Source organism: Cuculus canorus, chromosome 1 (genome assembly GCF_017976375.1).
Source record: "Cuculus canorus isolate bCucCan1 chromosome 1, bCucCan1.pri, whole genome shotgun sequence".
NCBI classification, from domain to species: domain Eukaryota; kingdom Metazoa; phylum Chordata; class Aves; order Cuculiformes; family Cuculidae; genus Cuculus; species Cuculus canorus.
Window position 1 is genome coordinate 32608971 of NC_071401.1, and position 16015 is coordinate 32624985.

The window sequence follows — 16015 nt, forward strand, 5'->3', positions numbered from 1 at the left end:
ACTTGCAGAGGGCAGAAGAGAGAATTATGCTTCGCTTCGGATTTTTCTTCTGACATGGGCATGTGTTCTATCTAGTCAACCTCTGCATAAAAAAATAAAAGCTGTCTGTATGTGTATTAGTCATTAAAGCCAACTGAATGTTGCTTCAAGAAATTAAACAGAAGTGTATTTCTGGTACAAGTATAACATTTATGTTATACCATTTATGCACACTCTAACGGTAAAGTGGAATTATTTTGTTTTTCATTTTCTTACCATATCTGTTTAAACTAAGTTGACTGGGTGGCTTTGTTCTCAAACTGTGTACCTATGCTAATTATTTTACATCCGCACCTGGATGCATCTTAAATTGGTGTAACTATTTGGTTTTACTATGACCTGCGTTGACTGAGGTAGCTTTTAAGAAAGTATTAGTAGAAATAAATATTTTAAAAGCAATTCAAAAGCTAGATCAAGCTTATTCTTTGTTTTCAAACAGACTAATACATGACAGAGAACTGACTCTCTATGATGGCACCAGGTTGTTAAGGGAAGACAGATATCAAAAATTAAAAGAAGAATTACAGATCTCTGATGAGGAACTACAGGAAAGGTAAACTGTCAGCTACAACTATAGAATGCAAACAGCATCTCTTCCTGTCAAAAGCTTGATATTTTTTAATTTTTTTTACAGAAACGTCATGCAAAATGCTTCCCTTTTAAACTGATACCTTACAGTCACTAAGAGAAACATATTTTAAACGTCAATTTCCTCGTGAGCTTTTTTCTTTTTCTGGCATGAGAAAATTATATCCTGTTTAGAGAGCTCAAACTAAAAGGAAAACATTCACTATCCTTTAACAGAAGGGCTTAGAAATTGAAACTATAAGTCCATAAAACCATAGCTAGAAATTTATGTAATATTTAATTTTGGTACATTTATTAGCAGTATTGGAAAATAAGGCTAAATTGAAGTTAAATACAGCTTGTTGCTTTCCTTTGCCTCATTAGCTAGAAAGCTGGTATTTAATTTACAACTAATATGGGGCAGGAAATCCTAAGGATGGGTTGGGACCCATTATGCTTATTCTTTTTGTTTCTTCACTTCCACTTGTCTGTGGAACTGTATGAAACATTGCACTGATTGAAACATTTTCTAGTCCTCTGATGTCTGTACTTGATACATAGTCAAACACTGCCGACCAGTTGTAGTTAATGGGAGGGATATTGTTGAGGGTATGCAAAAAAACTCATTCAAATATCTAGTAATATGTGAGGAGCAAAACATACTGTGATTCTTAAATGGCTCTAATCTCTGGAAAACAGTCAAAGTTTCATGTTGAATGTCCATGCTCATACTTAGACTGCAGGGTATGTGTGTGCCTAGACTTTGAAGATGCCTTATCAGTTATAGTAGGGATTCTTTCATGATATGCTGCCCCCTTTCTCTCAGTTGTCTCCCTGAATACAACTTTTTCCTTGGACCTTCTCCGTAGCCTACACTTTAGAAAAGCTGTTTTGCGGCCTGGTTGTTCTGTTATTTCTGATTCTCCTTTGATCCAAATTACAGTGTTTTCTTTAGAACCTGGACTCAAATTCAAGTCTTTCATGGCCTTTTTGTTTTTAATTTTCTAGTAATTATGTTTTAAACTAAGCCTACTTGTTGCAAATTGTATCCATGCTGCTCAGGCCATACACCCAGCTGGATGGACATTTCCTGCATTTGTTTTATTTGAGTGAAGAATTATGCATATTTGGGAAGTGTTCTGTTTATCAGGATTTTAAGCCTAGACTTTGAAAAAGAGGAGTAAAAAAAGGTCCAAAGGTTAGTCTTGGATAGTATCCCAACTTTGCATAGGACTTTGTATTTCGAAATTATAGTCATTGTGTGAGTTGCCTTATGAGTTGCCTTGTGAGTTGCTCTATGTCCGTGGTTTTGTCTGAGGATCTTTCAGAATGAATGGCAGTGGCTGTGGTATTTTGTTTATTGCATGGTACCCTTTAGTTCATGCTAATATACTCCAAAAACCTACAGAATTCATCACACATTCATCTTCAGCTCTGTCCCTCTTCATGGGTCCAATCTCTCTCACAAGACTAGAGCTTCACATACAGATTCCTTGTCTCCCTGTTTATACTAACCCATTGTTTTGACTTTCCTCAGAAGGGCGTCCCCTTTCCTTCAGATTGCAGAGTACTGCTTTTACCTAGCCACCTTAATATTTTGTAATTGAATTTACTGTGAATTGTTAAGACCTAATTGATTTACTCGGCTGACAGTTAGCTCTCACCCTCTAATCCGTAAATACGGGAATCTGTTGTCTTAGACAAGAATACTTTTCTGATTAGTGCTTCATCTTAAAACCAACCAATCAACCAAACAGAAACCCAACTATACAGGCATTTTGGATTTGGAAGCTCAGTGTGATCTGAGCACCACCTTGAATAGAGATGAAAATACTTTATACTGAATTAGCTGAAGTCCGTTGTTCTGAGAATCCCACCTTCTCCTGGGTGAAATATTCAATCTGGCCTGTGTTCAACTTTTCCTGTACTAACATATTCAAAAGAAGCCAGGGTAAAGTAATGCAAACATGTGTTTACTTCTTTGGTTTTGGCTATAGTTTGCTGTGGCCTCAGTGAACCCCTCCTCTGAAGAGAGGGCACTGTTCTCATCAGCCTTTGAGGAACTGAGGGTGTTCTAAGATATCATCTTTGGGTTTGGTCCGTTACATATTCTGAAAACATCACTAGCTGTCACTGCCCCCAGGACGCCATGTCGATAGTTGCTCTTTGTTGCTCAGTACTGCAGCCCCCTTGCTACTCGTCCTTAGCAGCAGCTGTTACCTGTCGCTACAAGCTTCAGTACCTTCTATTGGTGCAAAATTAGCCTTTCTCTCCAGACACTTTCTCATCAAATGATACCTAGGTACTGACGGCTGATTTAATCACAGCCTAAGAAAACACAATGGTGCTAACCATCCCTCATTTGCCTGCAAAATATGGCTTTGTGGAGGTGTTGCAGAGAATACATTGTACCTTGAATGTATTTGCAGATTGGCTGGACAAATTCTTACCTCTGAGTCACAGCTGGGAGATGCTTTCCATGTTGATGAGAAATATTATGTCTTTTGCTGTATGTCAATAGCTGTGGCTTTACCTACACTTCTGATGTTAGAACAGAACGAAAAGAGAGCTTTAGTTATCCCAATTTACTGGATTTGACTAATGTAATTTCAGTACAATTGCTCTTTGCCAGGCCTGTAGAGTATATGCTGTCATTCCCAGTTCTGCTGCAGCTGAATCTGGAATGTTTGCTGAGTGGCACGTTAAGATTACTTTTCCAGAAGGAAGTTGCCTGTGCAAAGTGGTTTTGAGTTTTGTTTGAATCAGGGCATTGTTCTGACACCTGCCCCCCACCCCCAATCTCACTCATGTAGTCTGAGGTCTCAGTTCTCATTTGTGTATTTGAAACCGATATACATATTTTAAATACAGTACATAGCATGTATGCTAGACACTTGCAAAAGTAACTTTTTATTTTGTTAGTAACCTTTTTATTACCTACTTGATCTCATGTACTAATGTAGTTCTTTATGTGAAATGGTGGAAGAGGAACAAACGTACTGAGAGGCATATTACTGATTCAGTGGAAGTGTGTGACAGTTTTAAATGCCTAAGCAGTCAGACAGGACATAAAAGAAGTAGCTAAAAATAGTTATGAGCAGAGCTGATACAAGATCAAGAGAAAACAAGGCCAACTTCAAGATTTCAGAAAAAACAATAGCTGGAGACTGGAAGGCACTTGAGATGGAGAATGGATACCTTACTGCTGTATGTAAGAGAAATTGAGAACATGGAGTACATATTCCCCCTACTTTGGGTCAACTTTGCCGTGCAAGAGTGTTCTTGATTGTAGTGACCATGTGTAGTACAGTTTGCAGTTTATCTTCCGTGCTACTTCTAATCATTCAAATACAAAATAACTCACTGTTGCTCTCTGTTAATTTAAGATTCTAATGAGGCAGCCAGATGCTGTTCTAAGTTACACATAAATTGCATAAATACAAATATGTCTTTCATAATGGAAAAGGACAACTGATAATGCTTTTTAGTAGACTCCTTGGACCCAGTACTTTGTGAATGGAAATTTAAACCAGAATTTCTGTTTAAATCTGTTTTAGAGAAAAGGAATGTTGTTCCTGAACAATTAGCTGTAACTACTCTGAACAATTTTTTAGTCCGTGTTTGTTAGAGCATTTGACAGACCTAAAGATTTTTCCCATTTAGAAGAGAAAGATCTGAGATATTAATGGAGAAGTTGTAGGGAGTCTCTTCTTCAGAGAAGCAAGGCACATGTTGTGCTAAGCTTTCATACTCCTGCATCAAAATATTTGGTATTTTTTGAGAAGTTTTAGTGCCTTTAATTTTTAGTGCTTCAACAGTAATAATATTTATGTGTAGTAGAACAGAAAGGAGAGTGCAATCCATTACTTAATTTCCAACCCTGATAAGTCTAGAGAGATTTTGTTGCTAAATAGAGGGGATGGTATTTCAGATCACAGGGTAGACTGGATGAATCACATGCCTCTGTGTAAATGTAAACAGTATTACAGTAGAGAATATGTATGTGCTTAAACCATGGCAGTGTCATGAGCAGTGCTGGACAAAGAGGAAAGTATTGTTTGGTTTTGAGATTGTTTTCAAGTTTTGCAGGTTAAAACACTATTATTTATAAATTATATCTTTGGACAACTTAATTTAAAAGTTTTATTATGTTTGTAAGAGCTAATAAAATACATTCTTATTTTAAATTACGTTAATTATTGTCTTGAGTTATATGTTCACTGTTGTTTAATTACTTTCATTACATTTCTACATCTGCTGTGTCTACCAGCATTTTTCTGAGAAGGGTGGGTGCAATAGCTCTGTCGGTACTGACAGGTCCAAGCAGTACATTTGCCTTTTGAGATTTTGGGGTGCTCCTTGGCCACCTGAAAGCCTGAAAGGTACAAGGTACCTTGCAGTATGTATGGAGTACTTTTTCCTGTCTTCTTTTTTGTGCCAGTTTGGCTGCAGAGTTAAGTTAGCAGACAGTCACAGTAAGATGACATTCACTCATGTAAGGAAATTAAGTATTTTTGTTTATGAGTTTGAGGAGGAAAAAAAAAAAGCTGTCCTTAAGAAAGTGACAGATGGTCCTTAACGATTTTTTACATAGAAAGAAATTATAGCTGCTGATTCCTTATTCATTTAATGATTGTATGATTCATTTTTCTGAACAGGTTCAGAGATTTAAGAGGAAAGTGTATTCGGGTACTGTACATATCCAAGATTTATGCATAGAATTTTTTGTGTAATCATCCATTGCGTCACTGAGACAGATACTGTAAAGGCAGTGCACGGCCTTTACAAGACAAGCAATGAAGTGCTGGTTTGTCTTATAGTACAATGTTTTATCCTGTTTGAGTAGATATCCCCACCACAATACATGCACACACATACACACACAGATAAGAAGTCTGTGGTGTAGGAAGCAGTAAGTCAGCTATTATAAGAAAATCTAGAAGTAGGTATATGATAAGTTTCTTCAAAAGTTAAAAGAAGTCACTCATAATGTATGGGTGGTTTTAATGCCCTGCAAACAGTGGATTATTTTCTGTGCGATTAGATTGAAAAGAAACACGGTAAATTAAACAAATATAAAACGTGGCAGGAAGTGAATGTAGCAAGCAATAGAAGTTTTTAATTGCTTGCATTTTCTAGCTTCTACTAATTTTTATTGTGGGGTTTTTTCCAATTTAGTCAATTTTCAGATAAAGTAATCTGTTAATTTTTAAACTGATGAAATTAAACTAGCAAGAAAGCAACAATAGGTCTTTGTGGTCCTAGTATTATAATAATTCCCAACTCATAAAATTTGATAGAGAATAAGATTTATTAAATCATGTTACAGGAAGAGACGTAGTTTCATTTTGCAAGACAGCATTAGGAATACCCTTCTGGGTTTTTTTTTTTTTTTTAAGAAAAAGCTTCCATTGCTCAGAACCATGTGCCAATAACAAGAAAATCTTTCCCTTATATCACCCTGAACAGGGTGGGTTGTCATCTTCCTCTCGAGAGCAGTGGTGGTAATTCTTGATTGGAATTAAACACTGATGTTAAAAGAAGGGCACGCATGTTATTAGAAGAGTGCTGCGCTGTCTGTGTTGTCAGTAAACATTTAATAGAGAGAATAGTGACTCTTTGTACTAATGAACTAGCACCAAATCTTCTCACTATGTTTGAAAATGATTACTTCAAAAAGTGTCAAGTTTTTAACAAAACACACTTACCTGGCCTTCATCTGCAAAGAACACAAGATGTAAAGGATTTCTTTTTTTCAAAATGTAGCACCATGTCGGAGCTCGTATTTTATTCCCTTAGAGATTTGATCTGTTATAAGATGAAACAACTTTGAAGCTCTTCAGTTTTGGTGATGGAATCTGAGAGCTTTCAAAGCGCTGCAGGATTGAGTAATTTGTGGCATTTGTTTTAATAATACACTTAGCTTGACGTTTTCAGCATTGCAAACATCAGTGCAAACAATAGGCTTTTGAAGTAGCCAAATAGTTTTATTCATGTTTACAAAATGGAAACCGATAGCAGCAATTTTGCAATATGTGCAAGTCTAGAGAGAACGTCAGTGTCTGGTATCACCTAGTTAGCTTGCCCTGACTTTGCACCTCCTCTTCTCCCACTTCTCCCTGTGCCTTCCCTGGCTGTCCCCACCATGCCTTTCAAGTTAGACGGTGACATGGAGAGCGGTACAGGAGAAATGTGTTCTCTTTCTTAGGGAAATCTCAATGCTTCTTGTCTTCTCTTGTGGTATTGTGCAAAGACCAGAACTGGTCCTTCAAGTTTGGTGGATTTCTAGAGGAGGATTGTTTTTCTTCTTAGTAATGGTTGGGGAAACTGAGTCTGGAAGTATATGTATGTTTATTGTAGTATCATAGTATAGTAAGGATTGGAAGGGACCTTAAAGATCATCTAGTTCCAATCCCCCTGCCATGGGCAGGGACATCCCACTGTATCAGGCTATCCATACACCCCATTCAACCTGGCCTTGAAATAGTTATCCTATCTAGGAAACATTTTCTTCTATTATAAGGTTGGCTAATGTTTCCTGACCTTCTTTTATGCTTAGTGACAGTGACATTCCCATTGGTTCCTCCTTCATGTGATGTTTTCAGACATCTATTTCTATTTTTATCAGTCGGGGAGTAGCTTCTAGGCTTATGACTTTCAGCTGAGAATAACTCATGCCACCCCTGTGTTTGCTTTGATACAAGAGACTGTTTGATATAATTGGTCTCTTGTATCACAAGTTTGTTGCTGTGATGAACAGATGAGCCAATTACACAGTATATTTGTTAATTTATGTTTAATAGTCATATTCTGTCTTCAGATTTTCTTGCTTATGCTATCATTTCCCGATTCAATTTACCCAAGAAGAATACTTACCTCCAAGAGTTGGAATTTCAAATGTAGTAATTTACATGGAAAAGGATTTAATAACAGGCATATCTAGTAATATAAGCTTTCTAACTAAATTTCACTTGCTTTTGCCAATTAACGTCTACTATTTTATTAAAAGTACTGTGAAATTAATTGTTGAAAACCAGCCCTCCTTACACAATTTGACTAGCTTTTGTATCTAACTTGTTACTGTCTATTATTTCTGCTGCTTCTAAAGATCATACAGTTGTGCTGATTGATGAGTACCAATAAATTCCCAGTCCCAAAAGGTGATAATTTTGTATAGATAAGGGAGACAAAAGATGTGAAGAAGGCAAAGATACCCAAAACTGAGGTAGTAATCTTCTGCTGCCCCAGCACACGCATCTAAAAGTATACATTTTAGTTTGTATTGATCACAATAAGCTTCTCTTGTCTTCAATGGAATCAAATAGGCAAGTATCTCAGAGACTGTTAGTCACCTAATTCTGCAGTGTGAACTAGGGGACACTAAAGCTAGCAGGCCAGTTCCATAAAGATTTTAAAAATAAAGGTAATAGAAGTACCTTCTACCACCATGAACAATGAATGTATTGCCACAGGAAGCTGTGGAGGCAAATAGGATGAAGAAGTTCAGAAAGGGATTAGACAGATTTGTGGGTAAACAAACATGAAAAGAAAAAGATATCTGCACTTCAATGTCTTTGAAGATATGATTGTGGGTTCTGGGAGAGTATGATGTGGACAAACTACGGGTAATGGCTAGGTTTAGGTGCTTTCCGCAGGGAGTGTCTCTAGCTGTTGTAGTCGAGACAGAACATGTAGCAAGATGAGTGAAGGACCAAGTAGGGTTTATATTAAGTCTTTAACCTGTCATTGGAGGGACCTATCTCCCCATGCTGACTCTAAAATGAGGCAAGGGTGAGATGGCTGATTTGGTCTTTGAAGTATAATTTTCAAGAATAATATGAAGTTAGGCATATTAATCCAACCCCAGGCGTCTAGGTGATTTTCCAAGGGCCACAAAGAGCATCAGTAAGGGGAACGTCCCTAAACTGTTTCTAAATCGAGCTCTTCGTAGCATCTTGGCCAATCTCTACAGTGTCATCCTTTCTGTCAGTCTAATTGAGTAAAAGAAGTTACACATTAATGGGCCTCCAGTAGATCTTGTTCTCTCTCCAATTTGCCTGTGAGACATCCTGCTTTAGGGAAAGCATTTGTAAAAGTCCATCAGGTGAGTGAGATGTGTCCATTCCAGATATACAATGCAATAGGCTGTAGCTTAAGCCTGGTATTTGTTCATCTTGATGCACGTGGGTCCTGTTGCATATGAGAAGAGGAGACTTGGGTACCCTTCTGAGTGTAAAAAATCTGTAAATTTATAAAACTGTAAGTCACGTTATGCAGTCTTTGTCTTATTTTTAAAATTAAGTTGCAGTGCAGTAGTTTGTATGATTCAATACAATAATTTAAGTGGGTTTTTTTTATTTTATGTAATAATTAAAGTTGATATTCACTGCTTATGCTAGGTAATGCATTTTAAAACTTTTTTTTTGCAGGTCTATATTTCCTATCCATCCTTCTTTCAGAATAGTGGTCTTAGCAGAACCCCCTGTCATTGGAAGCAGTACCCAACAGTGGCTGGGTCCAGAGTTTCTGACACTGTTTCTTTTTCATAATGTTCAGTCTTTAAGCAAAAGTGAAGAAATTCAAGTTATTAAAGAAATGGTGAGTATTTTCTATATTTTAGGCACTTACTTACTGTTGCTTACTGAATGATTATTTACTATCTTCAAAATACTTTGCTATTTCAGTGTAGCATAAATGAGTCTTAATTTTCAAGAATTATCAAAGCAGCATATCTGCTTATCTTTTAATGATATTGATATAAATGAACATTCTTATTGTGATGTGAAATGATGTTGTAATAGAAAAATTCTATTTGTCAGAACTGTATTTTTTTTGGTGTAAATAAAGCAACTCATTGCATCTGGTTGTGGCTGTATATGGAACTTACATATCTTGCAGTAAGATTAATTCTGTTTTTCTTGCACGCAGATTCCAAATGTACCCAGTGTTGCTGTGGAGCAATTGTTGTCATTAACACACAAGCTTCGGGAGACAAATGACACCACGGTGAGCCCTTTATTTTTTGATTTATTTTTTTTTAATTTACTTTCTCCTACTGTGACTGTTTTAACAAAGGCTGGGTGAAGCATGCTAAGCATAGTATAGTTTTATTTCAAAGACTGCCTGATTGGAAAACCAGCTCCAGAAAATTATTGTTGGCAATTACTGTACCACGTGCCATAAAGGTTTTTGAATTATGATGTACATTTTTAGAATCTGCATAAATCAGGCTTTTGGGAAAGTGCCCAAATCCCAGAGAAGTCAGCCAGAACGGTACTCATGTTGTCAGTGCGTTTAGATACACAGCTCAGTAAAACATGCTTGACTTGCCTTTTGAATAGGTATGGATATAATCAGATCTGTCAAAATACTTTTTGATGACTTTGTTTTAGTCATTGGAACTTTGATAGCTGAAATTATTCGGGCTTTTTGGAAAATGGGAGCTACCTAGCAGTTATAAAATGCTGATGGTCAGCAGCTAAGACTAGAAAAAGAGAGCTCCAGAACTCCTGGCTGCGTAACTGCTACAGGCTATTCTATTAAACTAGTAAGAAAAATAAGTTCTGCTGATGTAATAACCACAAAATGCTTTGAAAAGATACAGTCAAATCATGGTGAAAAGAAAAATAAATTATTGCTATGGCAACTAAAGCACTGGATTGTTTTCATCTAACTAAAATGTAAAATGTTTTCAGTGGAATCCAGCAGTTTAACTGATATGCAAATATAATCCATTCTTATTAGTTTTCATGATTTTAATGTGGATATTAGTTTTAAGAAGCTGAGAGAGGCTGCTATGCTCTTCTCAGCTTAAAAAAGTAAGTAAAAAGGTTGACTTTTAGGTATACTTTGAGACAATGTTGTTATTGTTATCTGTTTGGCTTCCTACGCCTAATGTAGAAATACATTGGTTTTAACATACTTGGAGTCATACCGTGCTGGAATATAGCATTACACAATCCTTTCCAAATATGTGGATTTCTATAGCACTGTGAAATCTAAATTAAGTACATGATGTTGGATGAGAGGCGAGTCACAGTACAGATCGAGGCAGGATTCTTCTAGATCAGCAGTGACATGAGACATGTTGGCAATAGCATGCCTGTGCAGAGAGCTGAAGTGTTTGACTTAGGTATGTCAGGCTATTTATAGAGTTGCCTAAGTAAGTAAGTCTCTGCCAGAGATTATCCTGAAATATTAACCATTGTTTCAAGTGATTTTATTAACAATAGAATACCTGAAGACTGTTCAGCTTATGGGCGTTGTCTGTGTCATTGTAATTGTTTGCTTGATTTACAATAGAATCTAGAGACCACAGCCAAGATCCTGTTGAGTTAGATGCCTCGAGCATATTACACACTGTCACTAACCTGATTTTGAGTTTACAGTTGTTCAATATAGAACATGAACAAAAAGAGGAAAGAGAAAAGAAAGAAATGTGCCTTTGTGTTCCTCACAGAGAATGTGTTCCTCAGATTTCACTGTCATTTGCGAGTATTCAGATGATGTGATGCAGCTTTCTCCTGTGATCCTGTCCTCTGTGCTTATTTATTTCACTGCAGAATCTGATGCTATATGTAATTTAGACTTTAAACTGCCCCCTTGTCCTGAGAGACCGGACTTGTTAAGGTGCTACAACATATGAAAACCACTACCTCAATTACTGTGCCCAGCTGCCATTCTTCATAAGTATGATCCCACAGGTTGTATCTTAGGATTGCTTACCTGCCAAAACTTACCCTACTTGGGAATCTTTCAACTGCTTGAGATAATTTTGGAAAGAAAACATCTCCAAAGGCAACAAGGGTTCTGGCTTATGAGCAGGGATAACAAGGATAGAGCACTCATCCTTCTCTCTTGCCTGTGTTTCATACATGTCTGTGTAGGTCTTGAAATAACGCTTGAAATGCCATCGTCAATTTACATGACAATGTCCATGGACCTGTGTGGTAAACTGTGATGGTTCAGAAGATGCTTCGCAATCTTCTGTCAATGAAAGCCGGAGGAGCAGGAGTCTTTGCAGTTAGCCCAACCTAAATCGTTGCTCATTGCTCAGAGCTGTGCTAACAAGTATCATCCTTTGCTTTCTCAGCATTTGAGAATCATTTTGTACAGTTTCACAGAACTGATTTTTCTTTAAAATATTAATGCCTCTTTGTCAAAACTGAAGTTTTTCAGTGGAAAGTATTGGTGCTAAGACATTTCTCATACTTAAAAGTGATTAAGGGATGAAGAAAGACCGAAACTCGCTAGGAGTTGCTTTTCTCTTATTTTTTTCCCTGGGTGGCAAATTTCAGGATTTTTTTTCCAATTGAAACAACATAATGTATTACGATAATTGTAACGCAGTTAGAAATCATTTGTATGAACCAAAACAAAATGTTTTGAAATTGTCTAATTAAAATATTTCACTTGACCCAGGCAAAACATGGCGTGACTTATCAGATCACACTCATTGTTGTGTATTTCCTGCTGAAATAAGGAACCTATTTGTATTAGATACCTTCATCCGGTAGATATAATTATAGAATGATTTCTTTCTCAGTCTTTGGATCCCTCTTTAAATGCTCACTTGTTCTGGGCTCCTTTGCTTGTTTTTAAAATGTTGCTGTATTTGTTTGATGTTTGAATGCCTTCTCAGGCATTGAATCATTTTTGTAACTCTTTGCTGAATCCTGTCTAGTTTTTATCATTTATTTTAACATGTGGACAACAGAAAGGGACACACTGTTCCAGTAACAGCCCACCCAGAGGGTGTGTGCAGAGGTGATACAATCTCCTTACTGCTGCCCAGTGTTGTCTCGTTTATAAGTCCAAGAATCCTGCCAGAAACTATTGCCAGAGCATTACATGTGGAGCTCATATTCATTTTGTGAAGAGTAGTTGACTAGTTGATACTTTTACAGTGGATGACCTCCTTGTTATTGTTAATGCTGTTCAGTGTTAGGTTTTGCGTAGCAATACGAAATACAGTTATCAGCACATTTTTCTTCCTGTTGCTCATCAAGTGAAATCATAAGGCTAATCTTTTGCTGACATCGTGATTTCCATGGCAGTGAATTATTGCAGCAAATACAGAATTATGAGCGTGCAGATTACAAAGTGAAAGCTGCTGTAGGAGGCAGAAGGCACCTATGAATTGTTCGGCTTAAATCCCAAGATCAAATGCCAGTGATCAAATAATTAAACTGCCTTGTATTTTCTGACAGGCACAATCGCTGGCTTCATCTTTATCTACTCGACAACTACTGCGAATTTGTCGTCGACTGTCACAACATCCAGATGAAAGCCTTTACTATGCTGTTAATAAAGCCTGCCTTTCCAGGTACAAGTGCTAGTTTTGATGAAAGCTCAAGAGCTTCTTGGACAGTTGTTAACAAGCAAGATAACTTTTAATGCATTTTAGTAGCTAGTACAATTGCTGTCTTGCTCCTTAAAGTCTGCTGTTTCTATAAAAGTATTTCTATGGTATTCTCAAACCTAGGAAATGAGTGGAAATTTGTACTCTTTCCTCATCGTTATGAAGATATTTGTTAACATACAAATTAGGTCACCATTATTGACATTATTCCACTGTCTCAAAACACTCGAAGTGGAATATATTAATGCCTACCATGACTAGATATTTGGTGCAGGATTGGTTTCAGTTCTAAAAAGGTGTATCTAGAAAAGTTATGAACATCCTGAGGTTTGTTTTTTGGTTGGTTAATTTGTTGTTGTTTTTTTCTGAAAGAAAGCAAATTCTAAAGAAAAGTTAGGAAACTGAATGGCTGTTGTTCTGGACACACCAGAGCTCACTTTTTCTTTAGAACCTGGGGTTCCAGTGAACTGAGTTAAGGGAAAAGGTATTTCCGAAAAAACATTGTTTCTATTGTAGCTCTTATTGGCAGTGAAGGGAGGAGATTACACACTTCCAGTCCTGATCCATCTTGCGTTACAACCCTGTTGTAATATTTGATAACACTGAAACCTTTTAAAATAAGCACACAGCCACTGATATAGTTAGTGAAGTGTGCGAGAAGTTCAGTTTTTTTGCCTAGGGATTGGTGAAATGTTGGATGCTATTTAAATGTGAAAGGAATAGAAATTCAGGTTTTGGAGGTCCAAGTAAAGTTTTTTATACCAATTTTAGATTACAGAAAATACTGAAAACTTTTAAGAAAATTGCCTTAAGGTGCAACGTCCCTGTTTTTCTTTATTTAGGTTTTTGCCAAACCTTGCCAGATCAGCTTTACATAAAACCCTGCAGGATTCTGGTATTGAGACAAGTCAAGATGACGTGAACAAACTGGAGGAAAAGGATTACACATGTAAGCTTCTGTCACTTTTTGTCCTAATCTTCATGAGTGTTAGTCAGACAGTTGAGCATATAACGGTGTATTAATTATCCTCAAAATTAAATGTAGTTTGCTTAAGTCATGTATAGCTTTGGATTTGCTATATCAGAATGCAGTACTGCTCTCAGTATGTTGATCTTTTTGTGTTGTATGCTGTGTTCCCAGCTCATGGAATTTTATTCTGTCATTTTTAAGGAGTTTCCAGTCTGTAAGATCCATGGCCTCAGGCTTTCTTGGACCACAGTTGTGGTTTGATCTTAATATTTCTTTGATCTGTTTTTTAACATTGCTTGTTTCTACCATTAAAATCAACCTTTTTCTCATTGAGGCTTTTGTGGAAGTCTTGGGTTGTGTTTTCCTTTCATTCTGGTGGATGCTTCTTTGTTGCCTTGCCTTCTTTTTATTCTCTTTAAACTGCTGTGGTTGTTACATGTCTCTTCAATGAGAAGGGCTTCATTTCTTTATCTCATCCATCTTGTTCTTGTTTTCAGTAGCCTTCAGCGCTATGCATTTATTACTGATACTGCCTTTTTTCTTGCTTTTGCTTTATCATTCCTGTGTGACCCCTGGTCTTCACCTTGGTTGTATAGCTTCTCATATCTGCTGTCAGGCAGCACACTTCGAGCAATTTTCTATTTTCCATTCACTAAACTTTTCCTTTACTCTGCTTCACCGTTTTTATCTCTGGTGTCATTCTTCTGTCTGTTTATTCTCAGTTTTGTGATGTATTTGGTTTCTGTGTTTTTACTGTTAGATCTTTGCAGTAGTAGACACTTCTTTGGTTTTAATTAATATGCATTATGTTTTTATAGATTTTTATTTGTGTGTATATTTAACTATATATATTTAAATGCAGATAGATGAGTGTATCTATTATACACATTGTATTATATCTATGCAGCCACATATATGTGTGTATGTCAATATATCAACATATATATGCGGACATCTATGTATTATAATTGTAGTTGCATTTTTTTGTATATATAAAAACTTACATATAAAAGATAATTTGAACTCTTGACAATGTGTAATGCTACCTGCTTACTATTACTTTTTTCGTCTGGACAGATCCCTTGAACTTTCCTTATATTTCTCCATTTCATGCCATAGAGGTAGAACCATATACAATAATAGGTTAACAACTAGAAACATTTATCTAGAAATGAAGCTATTTTCAGTTTTAAACTATACCAGATTAAAAAATTAGTGGGGAAAAAATATTACTGTTTTTATTACACAATATTATTGTTGACACTTGGTTGTTATTTTCGTAAGGATAGAATTTATGGTTCTTTTGATCAAAGAAACTTTCCTAATGTGCTTTTTTTCCCTCAGAGCTTAAGTTGAAGGTTATTTTAATGAGTACAAATTTAGACAGTTTTCACCAAAATGTTAATGTGTCCACATTCTGGCATTAACCCATTTGAGCAAAACTGCAGTGCTGAAAGGGGGCATCAGTAATGACTCTATGCTGTTGTGGTGCATTGGCCCTGGCTCTTAGCCAAGCACCCACTCTGCTCATCATTCACTCCCCTCTGCTCCCCACTTCCCAGTGGAGAGAGCAGGGAGAATGAAAGGGGGAAAACTTGTGAGTTGAGGAAATGTAGCCTAACAGTATTAGTGAAATTCCAGTAATAAAATGAAAGCATGAAATTAAACCAAGGCAGCAGTAATGACTCCTAGTGTTTCTTGTGGTAGTTTTCCCATAGGATCACCTATTTATCATTTATTTTAAAAGACTACTTTGCAATTTTAATGAGAATTCAAATTCATGATAATAGAACCTCTTGTTTGAAAGATGCTCTTCCAAGCATTCTCTGTCTTTAGACAGAAATAATTTACTACAACTCAGAGCCTTGTTAAAATTCGTAAATGGTTACTTGAGGTGTTGGGGATTGATTACATGTCTGCTCAGAGGTTGCTATAAGTAATGCATTTGCTTGTTTCCTGAAAAATGTCTAGGTGAAATAAAGGATGGGATTCTGAGGATAGGGTCTGTGATGATGCCAGTTTATAACTCAGCCGAGAAAATGAAGGTGCCTGATGTTTTGTTTTATGAAAATGCACAA

At 36.6% G+C, this 16015-nt stretch overlaps 1 protein-coding gene across 3 annotated transcripts in view; it reads left to right on the forward strand.

Moving 5' to 3' along the window:
• The window catches only part of VWA8 (von Willebrand factor A domain containing 8), a 186201-nt gene that overhangs the window by 61649 nt on the left and 108537 nt on the right, over positions 1-16015 (forward strand). For all 3 annotated transcript variants that reach the window (XM_054058259.1, XM_054058269.1, XM_054058276.1), the window contains 6 exons: positions 479-592; positions 9036-9204; positions 9535-9612; positions 12816-12931; positions 13810-13916; positions 15909-16015. In XM_054058259.1, the coding sequence (XP_053914234.1) occupies positions 479-592; positions 9036-9204; positions 9535-9612; positions 12816-12931; positions 13810-13916; positions 15909-16015 (691 nt within the window). The remainder of the gene's footprint in view (positions 1-478; positions 593-9035; positions 9205-9534; positions 9613-12815; positions 12932-13809; positions 13917-15908) is intronic.